The sequence below is a fragment of the Neltuma alba genome, unplaced genomic scaffold (assembly GCF_004799145.2).
Source record: "Neltuma alba isolate B1F8T4 unplaced genomic scaffold, ASM479914v2 tig00006653_pilon, whole genome shotgun sequence".
NCBI classification, from domain to species: Eukaryota; Viridiplantae; Streptophyta; class Magnoliopsida; order Fabales; family Fabaceae; genus Neltuma; species Neltuma alba.
In genome coordinates this window covers 48,663-69,840 of record NW_021634531.1, presented here as the reverse complement: position 1 = coordinate 69,840, position 21,178 = coordinate 48,663, and the positions used below count along the sequence as shown (strand labels likewise).

The following is a 21,178-nucleotide window of genomic DNA, read 5'->3' as shown; positions in this document are numbered from 1 at the left end:
ATCAACCACAAAATTTAGGATACATATAAGGAAACTCTTAAAAGTTGTATTTAAAAAACAGAAATTAAGGCAGAAAATTCACGACATGAGGGTGGAGTATAAAGAAAAGGAATTAGAGACTCCAAGGTGGAATATAACAAATACGTGTCCTTGACAGTTGACACTGACCCGAAGCTTTGTGCTGTTCTTATGGAGAATGGAGTTGAACAATGAACTTACCTGTAAATACCAAGCCTTGAGGATGTTGATGTGAGAGAGTAAGAATGATGTGGGGGAGAGAGGGATTTAAGACTAAGGAATTGTTGGCAAAAAAAAAAAATTCAGGGCAATTGATGTAAACTTACAACATTCATAAATTTCTAATTAGGTCTCTTAACCTAACTAGGAATTTATTAAAAACATATGCTTAAATATAAATTTTGATATTTCAACTTGACTAAATTAGAATTTTTTCTAAAAATATAGTAGTAGTAAGTGAAAAAGAATGAAGACCAAAAGAGTGATCCAATTCAAACTAGAGAAGCCAAGAATGGGGAGCATTGAGTTGACTACGAAGTTCTGTTTTCCCAATCATCAGCTGTATTTTAAGTTGATTCTTTTGGGGGTGTTTCTTTCCCTCGTCAACGCCGGCTTGTTGATTCTTTACCTTGCATTTGATATTTGAGTTTTCATATGCATGTACTCATGTATGTGTGAGAATAAAACCCAGTTCTAAGTTGTGTTTTGATACAAGAGGAAAGGGAAAATAATGTCATTTTAATTACAAATTTGGTAAAATAAATATGATACACGAATTATGAAATTAGGAAAATTATTATAACATTTTTATAATAATAATACTTTCTCCCAAAACAAAGTAATTGTTTCACGATTATTAAGAAGTGACGATTAATATCCTTAAATTTATATAAAAATGTGTGACCTTTTAAGCATTTAGATGAAAATGCTTTAAACCGAGAAAATGGAATCAAAATCCAAAGGAAAGAGAATCAGAAACCTCGTGATATTGATCCAACCAAATATGGAACGATCAACAAGGAACGGTTTCCCAGTCGGCAATTTCCAGCCGCCAACACCCTTGACCCAAATATAGCTTGAGATCATGCCCAAGGAAACCGCTTCGTTTCCATCGGCCAGATGAATTCCGCAGAGAATTGGAATATCGCATCTCAACATTGTAACTTGTATGAAATTTTACAACGACTGCAAGTCCAAGATCATCCCTCCCATTCCCATTCTTATCTACTCCAGACAACCCATTTCAACGCCCTACAAATATTCCCCACTGGCGCTAGAGTCGGTATAAGCGTATTGATGACTGCCCAGGGCTATCTCGGAAACCTTTCTCAGATAGATGCTTCGAATCTTCTTTCTACCACGCCTCATGGGCTGCCTTCAAACTGTTCCGAGGCCCAACCCACACATAAGAAGCAAACGCTCTTGGAAATAATGACAGTTTTTTTTCCTGACTAATTTCGTTTAAAATGAGATTGCTCTAGCGCATTAATCTACAATCATTGAAGGTGAAGGGCATTGCCTTGCAGAGAAATTGTCCTTATATCTACAGGAATTTACCCATCTTTAGCTGACTCTAGTTCTAACCCCTTGCTGGTTGAGGCACAAGTACTGAAGTAAGGCTTAGAGGGAAATACAAAAACAGAACTCGAAGAATTTTCAGGCTGAAATGCTCCTGAATATCTCACTGAAGCCAATGAAATTTTAGGTAGCTGTAGACTACCGCAGGCAAGCGGCACCAGTTTATAACTGAGAATGTGCTCCGATTTGGGTAGAACATATATAGTGTCATTGTGAGACCCAGATAACACAAAATTTTGTGCATCCCCCAGTGAGTACTTGATTTCTTGCAGTAACTGCGTCTGGTTTAATATTTTAACATGGTAAGTGAAGGGATCTCCCAGGACGGCATACGGAGGGCACTCCAAACTCACAACCAATGGCGGTAACTCCACAATTATATCCGACAGCTTTTCTTTAGTCACAGCCCAGGTCACGGTCTGCATAGACATAGATTGCTCCTTGAGACCCAAGTCTCTCCTCCATCTCAAACACACATTTCCAGGTCTAATCTTTGAGATATTCATGTTGGAAGTGACTGTGAATACCTTCTTGAACTCCTCCCCAGGAACAAGAAGAGAGGAGTCTGAAAGTTCTGAATTTCCATCTGGAACAGAGCCTTTGCTTTCAAGAGCATCATCTTCTGCTTCTATAGAAATGGACTGTAACCGTATTGGCACCTCCGTGCAATTCTTCGCACCAACAATGAGCACAGTTTTCTCGTTCACAGGTAGTGATTCTGACGGATCAGACTCTAAACCTTGCTTGTTCCTTGAGAGTAACAAGGGGTCCCTTCTGAATGGCATCAAATAACGATGGCTAAGAACAAGAGCAGCGTTTCCTTCAATTTGGAAATTCTTTTGGACGTGAACCTTTTGCGAATGTAATTCATCACTATGTGGCGTATAGCTCAAAGATGCATAAAGCATGATAGGTTTAGGCCTGTGCCACTTGATTTCTAATTTGCACATCCAGGAGTCTCCACTTTTGAGGTGGGGGACAGAAATTAATCCAAATGATTGTTGTATTTTCTTTATCTGGTCAGAGCCCAACTGAAATTCATTCTCCCCTTCTTGTCCAGTTATGCCAAGCAGCTCAACGTGATGAGTCTCCATAGAATACGGTTCAGATTCTCTTGGACTAAACAAGCCACCTCCCCTCACATCCACAAGATTGATCTTCAACTCACCAGAGTAGACATCATGTCCCAAGGAGATGACAGTCACAGGTACTACGAAAATCTCTCCCACTAATGCAGGACCAGAAGCACCAAGACATAGATCTACCTCTGGGTCTGGTTCTTCAACCTGGGATGACTTTAGACCAGAGAATGCGAGGATAGGATCTTTTATTGGAAGAGTTTCTGTACTCTCCTCCGATGTGCAGAGAGCCAAACTATCCAGAGAAGCTGGGCTTTCAGCTACACAGCATATTGTGAAGTGTGACCCAATCTTCGCAATAACAGACAAGCATTCAAGTTTTCCACTTTGGTCTGGAACAACCACAGAACTGTCTCAGATCAAATTCAATAGAAAGCAGCCAGAGCTAAAACAATAATGCTAGAAGCCTAGAAGCACATGCTTTAATGTGAATATGAAATACACATGGAGCATACGTCAACACAGTAATTGTTTGGGAAAATGAAATGAAAAATATGCATTAGAAACAAACTTGACAGATAATTGGAACAATGTGAACTGTTTAAAGAGTAGCATCTCATTTACCAGGTTTGATGTCATGTGTCAGCCTTAGCCATTTGTTCGAAGCTAATGACAAGGAAGGCGACATCTCCATTCGGCGCTGTTGAACACCACTAAATTTGATCGATTGAGGTTTTTGAGCATTTGCAATGGTAAAGTTGCAATTAGATTGATTGAACTGAATATCCAATTGATCTATCTCAACAGTAAGGGGCAACTTGGAAAGAAGTGATATTGTGATCAAGGTTGATGACCCAGGCTTGATCGTCTGCTCATGGAAAGCAATGGAAGCAAGCAGCACCAACCTAAGGGGACTGACAAGATCAACATCAAGATGAAGCACTTTATCACCAGTTATCTTCAGACTATTGAAGCGTTCATTTGATGGCAACCGTGACCCTTCATTCACAAGCTCAAACACCTCCTTCTGTATAATTTCTCTTTGAAGGAGATTTGCAGGGCCAGCTGGACCGGGGTCCCTCTGGATGCCTGTACCAAATGACACTGGCAGTGCAGCCAGTTCAAGGGAATACTCCACAAATTCCTTAACATTGCCATTTTTGATTGAGCACTCTCGTAAGTAACCCAAGACATTCCATAATAAGGTTACCCACCCTTCTTTTCTGTACAGGGTTGCAATACTATTAAAAATCTGCATTGCATTACTAATATCACCTTCAGCAAAATATTCTTTGGCCATGAGGAACCCACAATAGGAGCCCATCCTCTGAGCTTTAAGATTACTGTAAGATTCACAAGCTTTTTTAAGAAGAGCAATAATCTCAAATGAATCCCGAAACCTTTTTCCTTCTGAAACAGCATAGCGCATGTACTCTTCATCAGAAAGACTGCAAATAAAAATGAAAAACTTTGTTTAAAAAAAAAAAAGAAGAAAGAAATTCACGAAAGAAAGAGATCAGGAAAGAACTTGTTAACTACTTAATCAAGACTTACGGCAGCATATCAGCATTATCCCCTTGCTCAAGTAACCTAGAAAACTGACCCACATAAACTGAAGGGACCACTGATTCAGAAGTACTGTCAATCTCACTAGAAGCTTCTGACATTGAAGCTGCAATTTCCAAAGCTGACCTCTTCTCCCTTAGGTATTGGGCCGCTAACTGTTTCAGAAAGATGAGTTGTGATTGATTACACAGTGACCTAAAGTGGTCCAAAAACCATGAGAACGAACTTTCAAAGCACTTTTTTTCCAAACACAGACAGAGAGATTTATGGAAAGAAACCCATTCACATAGCTAACACGCACACGTTCTCCTGTATAGAGGGAGCTTCTTTCTCAGCTGACACTAGCAGCTAAGGAAGAAATGAGAAGCCATGACTAAAACAAACAGCAAAACATTGAGGAAAAAGACTGGTATCTCTAAATCCAACAGAAGTAGGCTATCATATCTCTAGTTACACATATTTATGGATTTTAGGAAAATAAAAACTGATTTATGTTTTTCGACTACAACATAGTGAACTCATTAGACTATTTATGTCTCTAACTTTTGTTGTTGTATTTCTAGTGTCAAGGTCATCAAAAATCAATGATATTTCGAGAGGAGAATTCAAAATTTTTCAGTAACCACATAATTATTCATAGTCTAGATATCTTGCCACATTTGCATCCAGATTTTCCACATTTTCAATCTCACCAAGCGCACCCTAAATGGATCCACATTAATCAAGTTAGATGATTACCAAAGTGTGAAAATTGTTAGCAGCGTTTCCATAGCACTCTTAAAATTTCCTTTCAAATAAAAAGCCATTTTCCGTCCATTTTGAATACTGTTAGGGTCTGTTTAGTATAAGGAAAAATGAGAGAAGCGGAAGAGAGGTAAAATTTTAATAAGCTCGATTTAAAAAATTAAAAAAATGGGGTTAAAAGCTTTTAATTAATTTTTATTACTCTTTTATATTACTTTTTTCCTTTATTAAAATTTCAAAACCCCACTTCTCTAACTTTTTAAATAGAGCTCATTAAAATTTTCCTTCCCCTCCCCTCCCCTCCACTTTCCTCATACCAAACAGTACCTTAAAGTAATTTAGTATCATCATTCTCATGCAGCCATCAGGCATAGATTTTACAAGTGGATTATTTAGTATCACACATTAAATTCCATACTACAATTGAAACCTATATAATAACATACTATTTTATGAAATCAATAATTTCTAGTTTATATGTTGAATAAAAGTGATCCAGTCAATTTCTCCAATCAACATCCGCAGTATAAACAAAAGTTAAGTAAAGAACTGCTCACTTGGTAGTAATATGCCGGATAACACTCCCACTCAGACAAAGGTTTCGCTGAAGAGCCTAGGAGAGCGGGCGAAATGCTTTGATGGTTTTTTGTACTTGTCTCTAACAGCTCTCCAAATACTAAATACTGCCTACTCATCCATTCCCAATGAAGAAATATTACGTCTGGAACCCCAATTAGCTTTCTGTATGCATTCTTGTGCTGGCGAAACCATGTAACTGCTTCTGTCACCTTACCACTATGCAGTAACAAGGTTGATATCTTGAAATGCAATTGTTCAGCAATCATTTTGATCTCGATTAAGCGTTGTACTGCTGGCAATCTAGTTGATACCCCAACAATCTGTATACACGGTAATGTAGGCAGAAAATGTACATAATAAAAACCTCACATAAATCAATGTAACAACTAAGACATACACAAGTTTAAATGGATAAATGTCATCCAATTAGCTCAGCAAATGATGGAATCAGACATATGAACTATCCAAAACAGTGAAGGCATATTCAGTAAGCATTGCCTGCTCCAAGGCAAATGGACCAAACCAGGAGCCACCGAAGCTTTTGGGAGGATGAAAATACATCTCCCTAAGAGTTTCTGACCCAGGGAGCAAAATATGAGGTAAGCTGATTCATTCATAGTTGCTGCTGAGAAAAGCCACCTTACGCTTGGAAACACAGAATCAAGCACAAAGGATAGTTAAATTGCATGAATTAGGGTCATCCCTATCATGTAAGAATGTAGGAGATTAATCAAGTTAATTATTTAAACCTCTTGCAGTCGTCTTCATATGCATGAGGTGAACAATTATGTACACCAGCATGGTCTTGAATTTAAAAATGCTTTACTCATTTTACTTTAAAAACTATGAAGCCAGCCTATTTTTAAATGCCTTATAAGCCAAGACATTGCATGAATGATCAGCTAATTTTTCTATTAACAAATAAGGAAAAGACACCTCTTATTAATTGCCTCAACCAATAGTAAGAGAGCAGTGGAGAGGATTTAAAGCTATGGATCAAAACTGGGATCTGAGGATTCACAATCAATTTGAGATCCATTAGCAAATGCAAACACAAGAAATTTAAATTTAGACACCTCCCGTAGTGTATGATAAGCCTCCTCATAAAACCTCAATGCTTCGACCCAGTCATTTCGGAACTCTGCATATACAGCAACCTAGCAATTCAAGACACGAAGATAAATAACGCACATTTGCACAAGTTCACATAAATAAATTGCATAGAATGATGAAACATCAAGTATTCGTCTAACATCACATAGTATTGTAAAGGAAAAAGACTCTGTTATGGGACATAAATAAATAAAATAAATAAAAATAGGTTACTAGCCGGTAGGGAAGGTGAGGATAATAAACTATAAATAAGATCCCTAGACATTATTGCACACAGTTGTTGACTGCCTCGTAAATGCAAGCGCATCTCAGTTTCTCAATTCTCTTTTCTCTGTTCCTACTCTCTCTCAATTCCCTCCTCTGTTTCTCTTTCCTCTTAATCTTACCTTTTCATATCAGACTCTTTTCTCGTTTACTTTTTGGGGGGGGGGGGGGGGGTACAAATATAAACAACACATATATGCTTAGAAAAAGAAACATGCATAGAGGAATCAGTTCATACGTTTTATCAGCATGCATTTTAGAATTCTGAACCAATAATGCATGACATTTGAGAGTAAGATCACATATTTCAGGTCAAAACTAATAAAATATGGTTCAACTTCTCATTTCCATGAAGCGTAAAGCAAGCAAGAAAATAACGGTTCCATGACATATTCGTTGAGTGGTTACATATAAGAAACCAAGTAAAAGTGAATTCCTACTTTGAAGCAGTAACGGACGATTAACTCAACAGAGCTAACGCTCTTCTTTTCTATTCGCAGCCTAATTCTTTTCCCTTCGTCACTGTAGTATGTACTGGCTAATTCAGCAAATGTGTTTGCCAGCCTACAAAAGAACCAAAGTTGCGCTTAGTGATAATGCTGTTCAAATAGAAGCAATCCAAAAAGTTCTTTCCCCGAAAACACAAATGAACTTTGCATGCCTGCCGATAGAATTTTTGAGTTCGGAAGAGTCGTTTGGAGTAAACATCAGAATATATCTGGAATCAACTTCAGCACGCTTTCGTAGAGCAATCATTCGATCTTCACTGATCTCTTCTGCGTCAAATAGCCAGCACATATTAGCACACACGCTTAACTATGAATAGCAAAGAATATAGTAATATGCTGGATTGAGTTCGTACTCGCTAAGCAAACAAAAATAAGTAAATTTGAAGCGCCTAATGTGTATAATTAAGATCCAATCGCGACTGAACCTAATTGTTCTAAACTCTCTTCGAGGGATATCTATTTTAGGCAGAGAGGACGAGCAAGATAACTAGTAAAAGTTGAACTAACCCCGAGCATCCGAGTGAAGAACTACAATAGCCAATTTGATGTTTCTGGCACGAATGACGGTTCTGACCAGAAGCACAGGGCACACACATGAAGCCAAATGAAGCGAGCGAAAATTTTGTAAAAGAAGAAGGACGGGGCTGAAGAAAAAGTAGATAAAGAATATATTAGGTAAGTGGTGGAGACAAATCCTACTTGATGGAATCGAGATCGGAGCAGACCCGAAGCCACTGAGCAGGGTCACCAAACACGTGTTGAGCAGGGAATAGAGCGGCGAGGAGGGAGGGAAGCCTAGTCCGGTGCTTGAGCAACCAATGTCGCTTGAGAATGACAGGGACGGAGGACGGAGGAGAGGTGGTGGTGTTGGAGTCGGAGTCGAGCTTCTTAGAAAAGAGAGAGATTTTGGATAAATCCGGCAAGGCGAGGGTGTTGATTGGTGGATTCGCAGAGAGGAGATGGGTTGAGATTAAGGCGTGAACCTCCGGGCAGCCGACCATGGATATCAATGTCACCGGCGGCGTGCGTAACTCTTCAGGGTATTCTTCCATTGCCACAGCGAAAAAGCCAATCAATCTCACCCAACACCCACCCGAGCAAAGATTTTGCAGAGAAGGAAGAACTGCAAGTAATTCAGAGAGCCACAGATCCAGCAAGGTCAGAGCTCCGCTTTCGGGGTTCTGTAGTTACAGCAATACATTGCATTGTGAGTACCCCGCCTTGTCACGTTGCTACACCGTGAGTACGCCGCTTTGGGATATTTGCCTATTTTTATTATTTAAAAAATAATAATATTGATTTATTATAAATAACTAATTTAATTAATTTTTTTAATTTTCACAAATTAGTTAATTAAGTCTTATATTAAAAACTAAAAATAGTATTTATAACCCATTTTTAGTCCAGTGAAAATTTGGATTTATTTTGATTTTACTCTTTCAAATTTTAAACTTTTTTTTAATTCTTAAAATTTAATCCATTTTAAAATGTTAGTCTTTGAATGTGTAAAAATGTTAAAATCTGTTAAAATATCTTAAACTGGTAATTTGAACTCATCAAATGGCACCTAATTAGATTTTGTATGAATAAGAAAGAGAGAGAAACAAAATACATCCTCAAAACGCAATTATTTAGCCCATTTTCTTTTCTCATTGTTCATTTGACAAACCATTTACTGCACTATGTTTTAAGAACCATCCCTCTCTATATAATTTGTTATCCACACAAAATACAACTAAATACTATCTGTTAAGTCTACATCTTAACATTGTTATGCTTCTAAGAATTAATGTTTTAAGAATAATTAAATTTCAGGGATTAAAACCACATGTTTAAAATTAAAATTTGAGGAATCGAAATTAAAATGGGTCCAAATTTTAAATGCCAAAAATTATATTAACCCTATAATATGTATAATCAAAGAAACTAAACATACTGTTCCATCAAGCCACGCTAGTCATACGACTTACCTTCAGCACTCCTCCAAAAACACTATTCACAAGCTAATTTTATTTTACCAGAGCTGTGTGTTAACCGTAAATGTGCATTAAGGAAATGTTTGGATATCCTAATAATCACTTTTCAGAAACATTTTTCTACAAATTGAGAGAAATTCCTCTACATATCTACTTCGTATACCGTAAAAATATTTCTGAAATCATGATTTTGATCTTACCCAAACACTCTATGTATTCGGCTTTATTTGTACAGCAGGTATGTCACCATAGCAGTATGTATTGTGCCTAGCTCATTGCTTCATCCCTTTCTCACGTCTCAGCCTCAAATTTCAAAATTTGAAATATCAGCTCCCTCGTTCTCTTCAAGTCCCTCTTCGTTTTTTCCCTGCCCTGAACTCCTTTCCTCTTCGCTTTTTCAGGGGCACATCAATCTCCGTCGTCACCACCACAATACAAAATTCAGAATGTTTGTAATCTTCCTCCTCCCTTTCGTTACTATTCTCACCCCTTCTTGCTTTTCAATTTCAAATCTTATCTTGCACAGAAAGGAAGGTCAAGTAGCTATTCACCGTACTAAGGAATCTAAAACCCATCCAAAGGTATTATCCATTTGTTTAGCAACCCCTTTTATAGCCACTTCATGGTTCGTTTTTCACCACTGATTCAAAATGGTTGAGATTTTTTATTCGGTGGAACGAGCTCACGATTATGATATCAGTGAGTGTTGTAAGTCCATATTCTATGATTTACCTTCCCTAAGCATCTGAAGGTAACATAAATTAGCAAGTTGATTTCGGTTTATGGGTTCCTCCATTTTTTTGTATTCAGATAGAGTTTTATATTTTTTAGGAATACAAAGCTGCTGAGTTTTTTTGATTCTTCGAGAAGCCAAATTGGTCGTCATCTTCATCCCAAGCTGTGGAGTTTCTTGATTCATCGAGAAGAACATGAGGTAAGGTCATATTCTTGGCTCGCACTTTCTTAATTTCCTAAATGTCGTTGTTTTCTCTCTGTTGATAATGTTGATTGTATAGTTTGCTTCTGAGACAGCTATCTCAGAAGGAACCGAGCTTTGTGTCACTTCATTCTCCTCCTCCTTTCCTTTATGCTTTTGAACGAGATTAATTTTTTTGTTGCTGAAGTTTTATCACATCAATGAGATTCAATATTTTTTTTAATGTGTTGTACCACACTAATAAGCTTGAATCAAGTCAAGCAGCTTCATATTGAAAAGAGGGGAAGAGTGTTCCTTGAGATGCAGCTGCCTTTGCTGAGAATTTTGACTCCTTCACCGGTAGGGTTGGTCTTTTAACATGGATTCTTTTTTTTTTTTTTTTGCAGGTGATAACCTGTTTGTCCAAGCAGGTGAGAAAATATGCGTCAGTCATGCCCACACATTAATACTTTAAAACTGACGATTCAATGGGTGAGTAGTTCAAGCTTCCGATGTATGGTTCTTTGCTTTTCTTCTCTTATTCTTCTTCGTATACTTTTCTAACTCACCCACTCACCTTCTTGTCCTCTTCTTCTCTATCATGGATTCCCTCTGTTCTTAAGTTCCTAGCTCATTCACCTTCGGATTGTCTACATTACCAAAGGAAATGGAGAAGTCCTATATCGTTTTAGTATCTCAGCTTTTGAGGAGGCCATTGGCAAGGCATATTACGAGAAGGTTTGGATCTTAACTCCTCCTCCTCTTCTTCTTCTTCTTTTTTAAATTTTTATTGTCCTTTTCATTTAATTTTTTCAAGTTTATAAGCTGATCCCACAGGCTTTTGTTCTTATATCCAGCAAGACAAGAGGAAGAGGAATATGGCAGGGTAATTTCTTATCACGATATTCTTTCTATTCTCTGTTTTCTCATACAACTTTAGCATTTGTTTTGTTGAGATGAATTTCAAGGTATGAATGAAATGATTAATTTTTATGCTAGTTATTTATTGAGAAAGTTATTACTGTGTAGAATCTATCAGGGCAAACATTTTGAAGACGGATCTAGATTCCTCATTTGAATAGAAGAATAAAATTGCAAAAGCTGTAAGGGAGAAGAACTCGAAAACGTTTTTCTTTTTCTTTCTTTTATCTTCTATTTCTAGGAGATTAGAGTAGGATATCTGAAATATTTGGTTCTCATTTGTTGATATGTAGGCTATAGCAATATATGGTTATGAGATAGTTCGGAATCTTATGGGTATAAGGTAAAAGGTGGTACGTTATTTCGATAGCAATTCTTTGCCGCCACTGATATTGCTTATTGCTCTCATTTTCTTTTACATGTGCATAAATGAAAGCAATGTTAGCTTCTTTTTTTTTTTGTTTTGAGTTGTCTGGGTGGGAACTGGTACAAATGTTCTGAGGATCTTTTGTGGATTTTATTACAAATGAATCTATATATTTATTTATATCATTTTATTCTTTTACTTATATATTTGATTTTTTTATGGAACTCTGTAGATTCTTAGGTTAATAAAGTTTGATGACATTTTAGAAATGGCAAATTCTCACAAGCAAGTGGAGAGAGTTATTTAGTCTCTATGTATAATTTCTTGAAAATTGGATCAAAAGCAAGATGCACGCACACATGAACTTCTAAGAGCATAACATGTATATCCCCTTTGCTCAAATTTGTTAAGAATAAATATTATTAGATTTTGACATTTGGATTTCATCTCTATCTGCAATATCACATTGAACATTGGCCGGCTAGTCACCGGAGCTCTACATGACCGGTCTACAATTGGTCCCCAGAGTTTCGGCGGTCGGAAACAATTTGTTTGAAAATTTTTTACAACTTCAGTATAAGAGTTAACAACTTTTGTAATACTATTAACAACTTCAATATAACAGTTAGCAATAGGTTTTTTCAGGAAATTTAACAATTGGTCACCGCAGCTACGACAGCTGGAAATAAGTTTTTTGAAAATTTTTACAACTTCAGTCGGAAGCAATTGTTGAATTTTTCGAAAAACCTGTTATTAACTGCTATATTAAAATTGTTAATAGTGTTATAAAATTTGTTAACCATTATATTGAAATTGTAAAATTTTTTTTAAAAATTGTTTCCGGCTGTCGGAGCTCCAGTGACCAATTGTTGAATTTCCTAAAAAAACTTGTTATTAATTGCTATACTGAAATTGTTCATAGCGTTATAAAAGTTGTTAACTATTATATTGAAGTTGTAAAAATTTTCAAAAAAATTGTTTCCAATTGCCGAAGCTCTGGTGACTAATTGTTAAATTTTTCAGAAAACTTGTTATTAACTGTTATACTAAAGTTGTTAATAGCGTTATAAAAATTGTTAACCGTTATACTGGAGTCGTAAAAATTTTCAAAAAAAATTGTTTTTTACCGTCGAAGCTCCGACAACCAATTGTTTGCCGGTCGTCGGAGCTCTTGTGAATGCTGCCGTCGCTGTCGGAGTTCAGGCGACTGGCTGATCAGTGGGGACTTTGGTTTTTTAAAAATAATAAATAAAATGAAGGGTAATATGGTCATTTCAACATATTTATAAATGCCAAATTAGTCACTTATAACTAAATTGGAATTTTTCAAATTCAGGAGATGTTTTTTGCATTATGAAGTCTATTTGTCATTTTTTTGTGATTTTCCCTTTTAATTTCCAAACACCCGCAACACGTGTCCATATATTTCAGCCTACGACCACTAACTAGGCCACAAGTGGACAAACTTTACTCATTTTGGGTTCTATTTGTTGTCGAATTAGGAGTTAGCCTTTAGTTTTGGTTGGGGGATGCCTTGGCCTCTAACCAGCAAAAAAAAAAAAATCGTTGCAAGGAACAAATACTAGACCGAACACTAAACTGATTAATGTAATGGTTTAAGGGTTAGTGGGTCAAATCAGAGTCCAACTGGGATCAAACCGGTAATTATTAAAATAGTATAATTTAATTAAAATGAATAAAAATATATGAAATTTTTTCTTTTTATTCTATTTTTCCTTCCTCTTTTCTCTATTTTTTCCTTATTCTCCTTACTTATTAAGATCCTCATCTTTTTATTATTTTACCCCTTTCTTCTGTCCCCCACGTGATGCTACTACCATTTCCTATCATAACACGCATAACAAGTTAGCTTTTTCTTTCTTTCTCTCTCTCTCTTTCTTGAACAATGTACACAGCAAACTTTGCATTTTGAAAACACCCCTCATTACTCCACTTTCTCAATTGCTTCCTGTGCCTCTCATGCTCTTTTAATCTCATTTTTCTTTATTTATACACATCTTATCCCACTCCATTATCTTCTAGCTTCCTCCTCGCCTTTTAGTCTCCCACAAGTAGAATCAAAGGAGCAGGCAGCAGACTTCTAAACAAATTTCTAAGTCTCTCTCCATGATTTGCTCTGCTCCTACCATTTTTCTCAGCAGTGTCCGATATCTATAGCTCCTTCGACCAACGTGAGACGTAACACAGCTTCTCCGGCGAACGGTGAGAGTGGAAAAGAAGTGATAGACAAAGGGAACTAGTGACCCATCCGACCTAACGATTTTCTCGGTTTGTACTGATTTTTTTTGGTCCATTCCAGTTTATTACAAGGCTGATTCATAAGCTAAACCAGATCAGACCAAACACCGATTCACTAGTTTTCACCCTGAATCGGCTACTTCGGTCCAATTTTTTGAACCTTGAATCGTTGCATGTATCCCATCCTTGAGTTAATGATATTCTTAATAAAAGTATTTTTTTTAGAATACTTTTAAAGTATTACTATCTCCAATCTTAATTATAAGATTTCATTTGTACAAAAATAGTACTTCATAAGTAATTTTAAATGAATGAACATGGTTGTTTTTTATAGCACGATACTTGTGCCTACAAAAAAAAACCAAACATTATACAATATTTTTTTTAGTATTTTTAGGATATTAAACGTACCTAAAAAATATTTTAGAATATTAGATGAAGTACAAGATATTTTAGGATATTAACTAAAATATACTTGAAGGTGTTGAATATACCAAAAAATATTTTAGAGTCTTAAATGCTATTAACAAAATACTTTTAACTTGTTGGACACATCTTGACTCAAAGAATTCTCTTTTAGAATCACGATTGGAATCATTTATAAGCAATTTTCATACAAGCCAAGGCAAAACTTTTACAACATACTCTTCTAGTCCTATATATAAGTCATTTTAAATGTGTTTCACAAATACTAAGAAAAATTTTAAACTTCATTGACTTTTATTTAAAATTCAATAACTTTTTAACTTTATCTCTTTTTAATGCATGTTATATCTCATATAAATAAAGTTAACATAATAATAAATGAATGGTAAAATTATACGTAAATTTTTTTTAGTATCTTATAAATAGGACAAAAAAACTACTTCCGGTCTTTAATATAAAATCTCATTTGATTTTTATTTTGATTCTAAATATAAAATCTCAATCCACTTTATCTCTCATACTTATTCATTTTTTCTCAAGATAGTCGTTCTAGCGAATAAATTTGATTAGCAATGATACTTTAGAAAAAATAGTATATATTTATTATAAATAACTAATTTAACTTTTTTTTAATCTACTCAAATTAATTAACTAATTGTTATATTTAGGATTGGACATAGTACTTTTATTAGAGGAGTACTTATTTTACATTTGGTAAATCAGGATTTACTCTTTTATCTGGCACGTGTATCCATTTTATGCGATGATTACCGTGACCCTGGCTGCAGCGGACTGTTCCTCCCTGGCTCCTCTGGGACTGATGCGCTAGGGTTCCGACATCTACGCCAACTCCACCCTCTGTTCTAGCTATACAAGCTTGTTTGGACTTGGGAGTACTGCTAGTATATAATTTAGGGAGAATTATTCTGGAAGACCATTGAACGTAGATTTATAATTACAAAAAACACAGGATTATGCCCTAAATTAAAGAATACAAGGGGATATCTTATGGATGTGTCCGCATCAAATTCAGATACTTCTTGTGCAATCTCTTCGGCGACGATGATCATTTCTGCTGATACAGCAGAGCCTCCTCCTCCGCCTGATTCTGTTACCCCCTCTGTCGTCAATGGTTCTGCTACTTCTCCCCTCAAATGTGACCAAAACCCATCTCTCTCATCTGCATCTTCATCCCCGCCTCCCGAACTCCAACTACCTGTATCGTGGCCCCAGGATGGGAAACTCAGCCTCGGTTGGATCTATAATCTTATGGCTTGTTTCGACTGGTCTTCCAAGAACCTCCCTCCCTCAGAATTTCCGTCTGTTTTGCCGGTCCATGTCTTCGACTCTCTTATCCTTGTCGCTTCCAAAATGCTTCACAAAGAACCTAACTGTGTATCTGTAGACCCCTTTCAACCTCATTCCGAGTCCGGGGATCGAGCTGCTTCTGCGGTTGTCGTTGTGGGGGACGTTCATGGCCAATTGCATGATCTATTGTTCCTCCTTAGAGATGCTGGCTATCCTTCGCCAAATCGCATATTCGTCTTCAATGGTGATTATGTTGACAGAGGAGCTTGGGGTCTGGAAACTTTCTTACTCTTGCTGGCGTGGAAGGTAAATGTTGAACTTTCCTATCAGTATATTTATCTTTTAACGGAATACATTTTCAAAATTTTTTCTTTTGTATTTTCTACCCCCCCCCCCCCCCCGGGGGAACAACTCTCGCTTGATTTAGTTGCTGGGGCAGTGGGCGGTGGTCCTGATTTCTTTGCTAGGTCGCTTATTCTTCTGTGTCAGCCGAAGAAAGCTCGTATATGTATATCATATTTCGTCTGTGATGATACCGATGTACCATAAGTTCGTTATTGTTCAGACACTTTATACTTTATCCTGCGCGGTTACAGTGCATATTCAATGCTATAGTCTAATTGTCGTTGCCAGTATGTGAATGATTGAACTGGTAATAATAAGCTAGTATTTGCTTTATTATCATCAAACCAAGCTTTACTGATTGAAAATGGATTAGTTATAGTCTTCTTGTCATTGAGTAAACCAAGCTTTACTCGATTTTATTTTTCAGGTTTTTATGCCGCATAACGTGTATCTACTGCGCGGGAATCATGAATCAAAATACTGTACATCTGTTTATGGCTTTGAGAAGGAAGTTATGGCAAAGTACAGTGATAAAGGTAAGCATGTATATCGGAAATGTTTGGGATGCTTTGAAGGTCTTCCTTTGGCATCTATTATAGCTGGACGTGTGTACACAGCTCATGGAGGACTTTTCCGCAGTGTAACCGTGACGCCATCAAAGAGATTAAAAGGAAAGCGAAACCGTAAGAATTATTCCAAACCTGATACTAAAACCTTGTGTCTTGGTTCATTGGAAGAATTATCTAAGGCTCGGCGATCAGTTCTTGATCCTCCTTGGGAAGGCTCAAACCTGATTCCTGGTGATGTTTTGTGGTCTGATCCTTCGAAAACTCCTGGTCTTGCTCCAAACAAAGAAAGAGGCATTGGCTTATTGTGGGGTCCTGATTGTACTGAGGAATTCTTGAAGAAGTATCAGCTAAAGGTGCTAATCCGGTTGCCATTGAACTTGAGATGTTCTTGTTTGTGGTGATTGTCAAGATTTAACATTGTCTCCAATTTCCATTATAAAATTTTGTCATGACATATCTATAGCCAAAAGGATAACGTTTTCATATATTGATTCTACAAGAGCATATATTATCCTATATCAGTTATTTGCACAAGATTACTATTTTTCAATGGGCAAATTGTTTATGGGTTTTGACTTGCGCTTTGTTCTCTTGTAAGCTTCAGATTCCGTGCTTAGGTAAATGCACTTCTCCAAGTGGAGCTAATAAGACTTTAACAATAACTTATGCATATATTTTTAAAATAATATTTCCCTATGCATAAAAAAGAAGAAGATTATTTCAAGTGGGTAAAACTAACATCTACATTGTGAAAGTGGACTTTGCTGTGAATTCGTGGGAGTACAAGATGAGAAAACTATTCAATAACAAGACTTCTTGGGCGGATTATTGGCTTGTATCTTCATGTCTGATTGCAATTTGGTTTTTGCATAGGTCATTTCTTTGTACACGAGTTATCCAATTGGAAAAGCAGCTGAATGTTTATAAATGCCAAGTACATGAAGCACTGACACTTGTAAAAAAGTAGTGTCCAATTTTGTCACATACTGGCACTTGCATGCTCTCTAGACATGTTTAAAACACAAGTCAAATATATCTGATATAGATGTTCATACATTTGCTGGTAATTTCATACCTATGTAGCCCGGTACTTCCACAGCATATAAATTTGGATATCCCTTCTTAATGTGTGTAATGTTCCTATGTCATTTGTCTATGCGTCATAGTTGTTTTGAGCTATATAACTGATTATTACAATTTATATGAGCATGTAGATATATGTGGAAGGCTGGCAGCCTTATTAATTAATCAACTACAAAATGATAGATAGCTTTAGTGCTTCATCCTGCATCTACCTCATTTGTCCATGAAGGAGAGCAAGAAGACGTATTTTGTTCACTATTTTTATAATAGCTTCATGTAATTCCGTTCTTTTTCCTTTGCTTTCTTCTTGTGGATTTCATATTCTCTAATTTATCTTGTTTATGAAATCATTTTTGCTTGAGAATATTGCTGATACATGGCTTGTCACAATTTTTTGGTCAGTTTATCATTAGATCACATGAAGGTCCTGATGCACGGGAAAAGAGGGAGGGTTTTGATGGAATGGATGAAGGTTACACTATCGATCATATTGTGGAGTCTGGAAAGATGATCACCCTTTTCAGTGCTCCAGATTACCCACAATTTCAGGTTTTTGGCACTCCTCTTAGCTTCATTTGACTCACTTATTCTGTCTAGCTGATCCGCCTTTGTTAAGGTCTAACGCTTCTGCGCCAGGGCCTATTACTTGGTCTCATTTATAATATTCACTTACGCTAACTTTTCTTTTCAAGGAGAAATGATTAATATGTCGAGTTTCTCATTTAAATGAGAACTTTATTGCTATTATGCTGTGCACGTAGATGCTTAGGATCAATAGCTTTAATGAGACTTGATAAAAGTAATTCTGTATGATAAAACCAGACTACATGTATGACTCTGTCTTTAGAGATGTTTCAAAGAAGAATTGCTGAATGGCTACTCCTTGCAATGGCTTGTCTAGTTGGATGCAAAACAACTTCCAAAGGCATATAAAGTAGTAATGATATACAAATGCTTTTTCTTTAGCTTCGTTTGGCACAAAATAAGAAATGGGAAAGCATTTCAAGGAATGAATTTTCCTAACATCCATGCATGTTTGGTATGGATAAAAAGTTATTGGGAATCATATAAAAGTAAGACTAAATGGAACAAAAAATTGTTAAATGACACATTCCTTCCCTAGAAACCCATTGTCCATTCTCCGTCAAAGCAGTGCAGCGCAATTCATCTGCTTTTACTGTGTGGAACATTGCAACAACATAAATGGAGAGAGAACATTGCAATTAGAACGTTTCTTGGGAACGTATTTTGGTAAACATTAATAATGCACAGATTTCACTTAGAAGATTCAAGTGAAAATTGGCTAAACAAACTCAATACAGATCAATAGAAGGAAAGTTGCACAACTCTTCATATCCTCTGGTGGTGGCTACATTCCAGCAGAAGATCTTAAGTGATGGCAACGACTACAAAGACAATGGCTTGAGGCAATTATGAGGAAGCTAAGTGTAAAATCAAGAAGTGGCACAGGGGGAAGATATGTGGCATGATGACTGGCTATCATGGCAGTGAATGACTGTCATGGGATGGAGCTTGATGCTCAGCTCTCTGGTGACGGTGTCAGTATCTTTCATGGGGGAAATATTTGTGGCAAAAGTCCTCTGCTTTCAGGTGGCTAGTTAATTAGGCTAGGAGGGGCATATTTGTCAAAAAGCTGATTCCCAGGAACACACTACATTTCCTCTCTGAAGCGAGATGTCCTCTCATCAAATGAGGGAATTAATGATTTCTAAGGAAAGTCTGGCCTCTACCAAACATCAGGGAAGCTTTTTTCTCCATCCATTCCTTCTCCCTATCTCTCTTTTTCTCCTATTTAACAGGGCATAAATGCATTTTTAATCTTTTATTTTTGAGAAGAACCTAAAGCTGGGAGGTACTTTGAAACTTCTGGATTGTCTGATAGAAAAATAGTCAATTATCTGCTCCGGAACAGCTCTTTTGTGAGCTGGTTAAGCATCATTTTAAAAGCAGGAATTTTTATGCGAACCAGTCAGGACATATGGCCTTGCACTATTTCAAGTAAAACCAGTTCTTATTTTTATGTTAATTCTGGTTACTATTGTGAGTCAAGCCATTGTTCTTTAAAATCCTTGTAACGTGGTAATAGTGTTCTAGCTAAGCAGTGCAAGATCATGTGTTATGCTTGGTGCACGTTATCCAAGCACCTGTTTAAGGAAGTAATAGAAACTTCAAATATAGCCTGGGTCGTATTCCATATTGAATATCCATGTTTTCGTGATTTCTTCCTTATCCAGTGGAGAGATTGAATTCTTTATATTCTCTCTTGTTTCTTGCTGTCTTGGCTTGCAATTGTATTTTGATGTAAGATGATTGTTTGCTTTCATAAGCATCTGTCCTGCTATAAATTAGATTTGTTTGCGGGAGAAATATGACCTTGCTTAAACTTCTCTTAGCAACTTATGGTCTAGGTTAAAAAAAGGGTCTTATTCTAGATATATGTTTTACTTCCTGCTTTCGTACTTATCCTTGAGGACAAGGATCTTTTGTCAGCGGCGAGTAAATTGATTCATGGGAATAAGGAATAGTAAGGGTAGTTTGGGAATATACTCTATCTCTATGAATAGGGAGCTAAAGAATGTAATTGGTGTCTAGTGAATGATATTAATAGTGGACAATTTCCTTTTTGCCTTGCTAAAATGAATGTGAATTCCCCGTTTTTGGGTTGCTTTATGTTGAGAATGCTTAATGGCTCATCCGCTACGTGACTCGTCCCTAAAATCTTTCTTCTTCTTCTTCTTCTTCTTCTTCTTTTTTCCTCCTTAAATTAAAAATATCATGTTTAGGTTAAACTTTGTTTTGGAGTTCCTCTGATCTAAGCACTGTTTCTCCTGCAGGCAACGGATGACAGGTATAATAACAAAGGGGCTTATGTTGTCCTTGAACCCCCGCATTTTGACAATCCAGTATTTCATTGCTTTGAAGCAGTTACACCAAGGCCTAAGGTAAAAAAATAATTACCCATTAACCAATGAATATGAATAATTATTCTAAAATCCTAATACGTGTTATTGTGAGGACCATCGAATGTCCTGAGCAGCGTTATAATTGCGGGTTTCTTTTGCGTTGTTGTGGATTTTTTGAGTGAAGTTAATGTGTTTCCTATTCTGTGACGCAGGTGAATGCTTATTATGATTACGAAGAGGTGATAGACTCGGATGAAGAATTGGACTTGGCATCCATGGTGACTGCCTGAGGAGTGAGGAAGGATAAATCTTTTGAGAGGAATATTTTTTTTATATGTATTTCATGTAAAAAAGGTATTATTTATATTTAAAATATGGCTGATACCTTTATATTGCACAAAAATATCAAATACACTGTAGTGTTTCAGCCAAAAAAAAAAAAAACTATTATTTATTGTTTATCCGCGGTCTGGGGAAAAATGTGATGGTTGGATGCGTGTAATGTTTGGACGAAATCTGGTAAAAGAAACACAAGTCTTTCGGTATCTGCGACGGGCGTGAACCTCTTCTCGGTTCTAATCTTCTGAATTTGTTAAGACCAGAGCACCCTTTTTTTGTTTGGAAAATTACCACC

The 21,178-nt window shown here is 36.6% G+C and overlaps 2 protein-coding genes across 4 annotated transcripts; one reads left to right on the top strand and one right to left on the bottom strand.

The window, feature by feature from the left end:
- Positions 1–980: 980 nt before the first annotated feature.
- On the bottom strand, positions 981–8,663 carry LOC114750842 (trafficking protein particle complex subunit 11). 2 transcript variants are annotated; one of them, XM_028939474.1, is made up of 9 exons: positions 8,150–8,663; positions 7,958–8,019; positions 7,603–7,717; positions 7,382–7,505; positions 6,641–6,721; positions 5,543–5,884; positions 4,230–4,396; positions 3,300–4,123; positions 981–3,067 (listed from the first exon to the last, which is right to left on the bottom strand). In XM_028939474.1, exons 1-9 carry the CDS (start codon positions 8,500–8,502, stop codon positions 1,572–1,574), a joined length of 3,564 nt encoding a protein of 1,187 aa, XP_028795307.1. In that variant the 5' UTR covers positions 8,503–8,663; the 3' UTR covers positions 981–1,571. The 2 variants fall into 2 exon arrangements, with proteins under 2 accessions (XP_028795307.1, XP_028795308.1); XM_028939475.1 differs by having other exon boundaries at positions 7,603–7,714.
- LOC114750843 (serine/threonine-protein phosphatase 7) lies at positions 4,246–21,091 on the top strand. 2 transcript variants are annotated; one of them, XM_028939476.1, is made up of 6 exons: positions 4,246–4,255; positions 15,238–15,929; positions 16,396–16,890; positions 18,023–18,169; positions 20,476–20,583; positions 20,757–21,091. In XM_028939476.1, the coding sequence occupies exons 2-6, from the start codon at positions 15,324–15,326 to the stop codon at positions 20,832–20,834; spliced, it is 1,434 nt and encodes a 477-aa protein (XP_028795309.1). In that variant the 5' UTR covers positions 4,246–4,255; positions 15,238–15,323; the 3' UTR covers positions 20,835–21,091. The 2 variants fall into 2 exon arrangements, with proteins under 2 accessions (XP_028795309.1, XP_028795310.1); XM_028939477.1 differs by lacking the exons at positions 20,476–20,583; positions 20,757–21,091 and adding an exon at positions 18,943–19,558.
- The last annotated feature ends 87 nt before the right edge of the window (positions 21,092–21,178 follow it).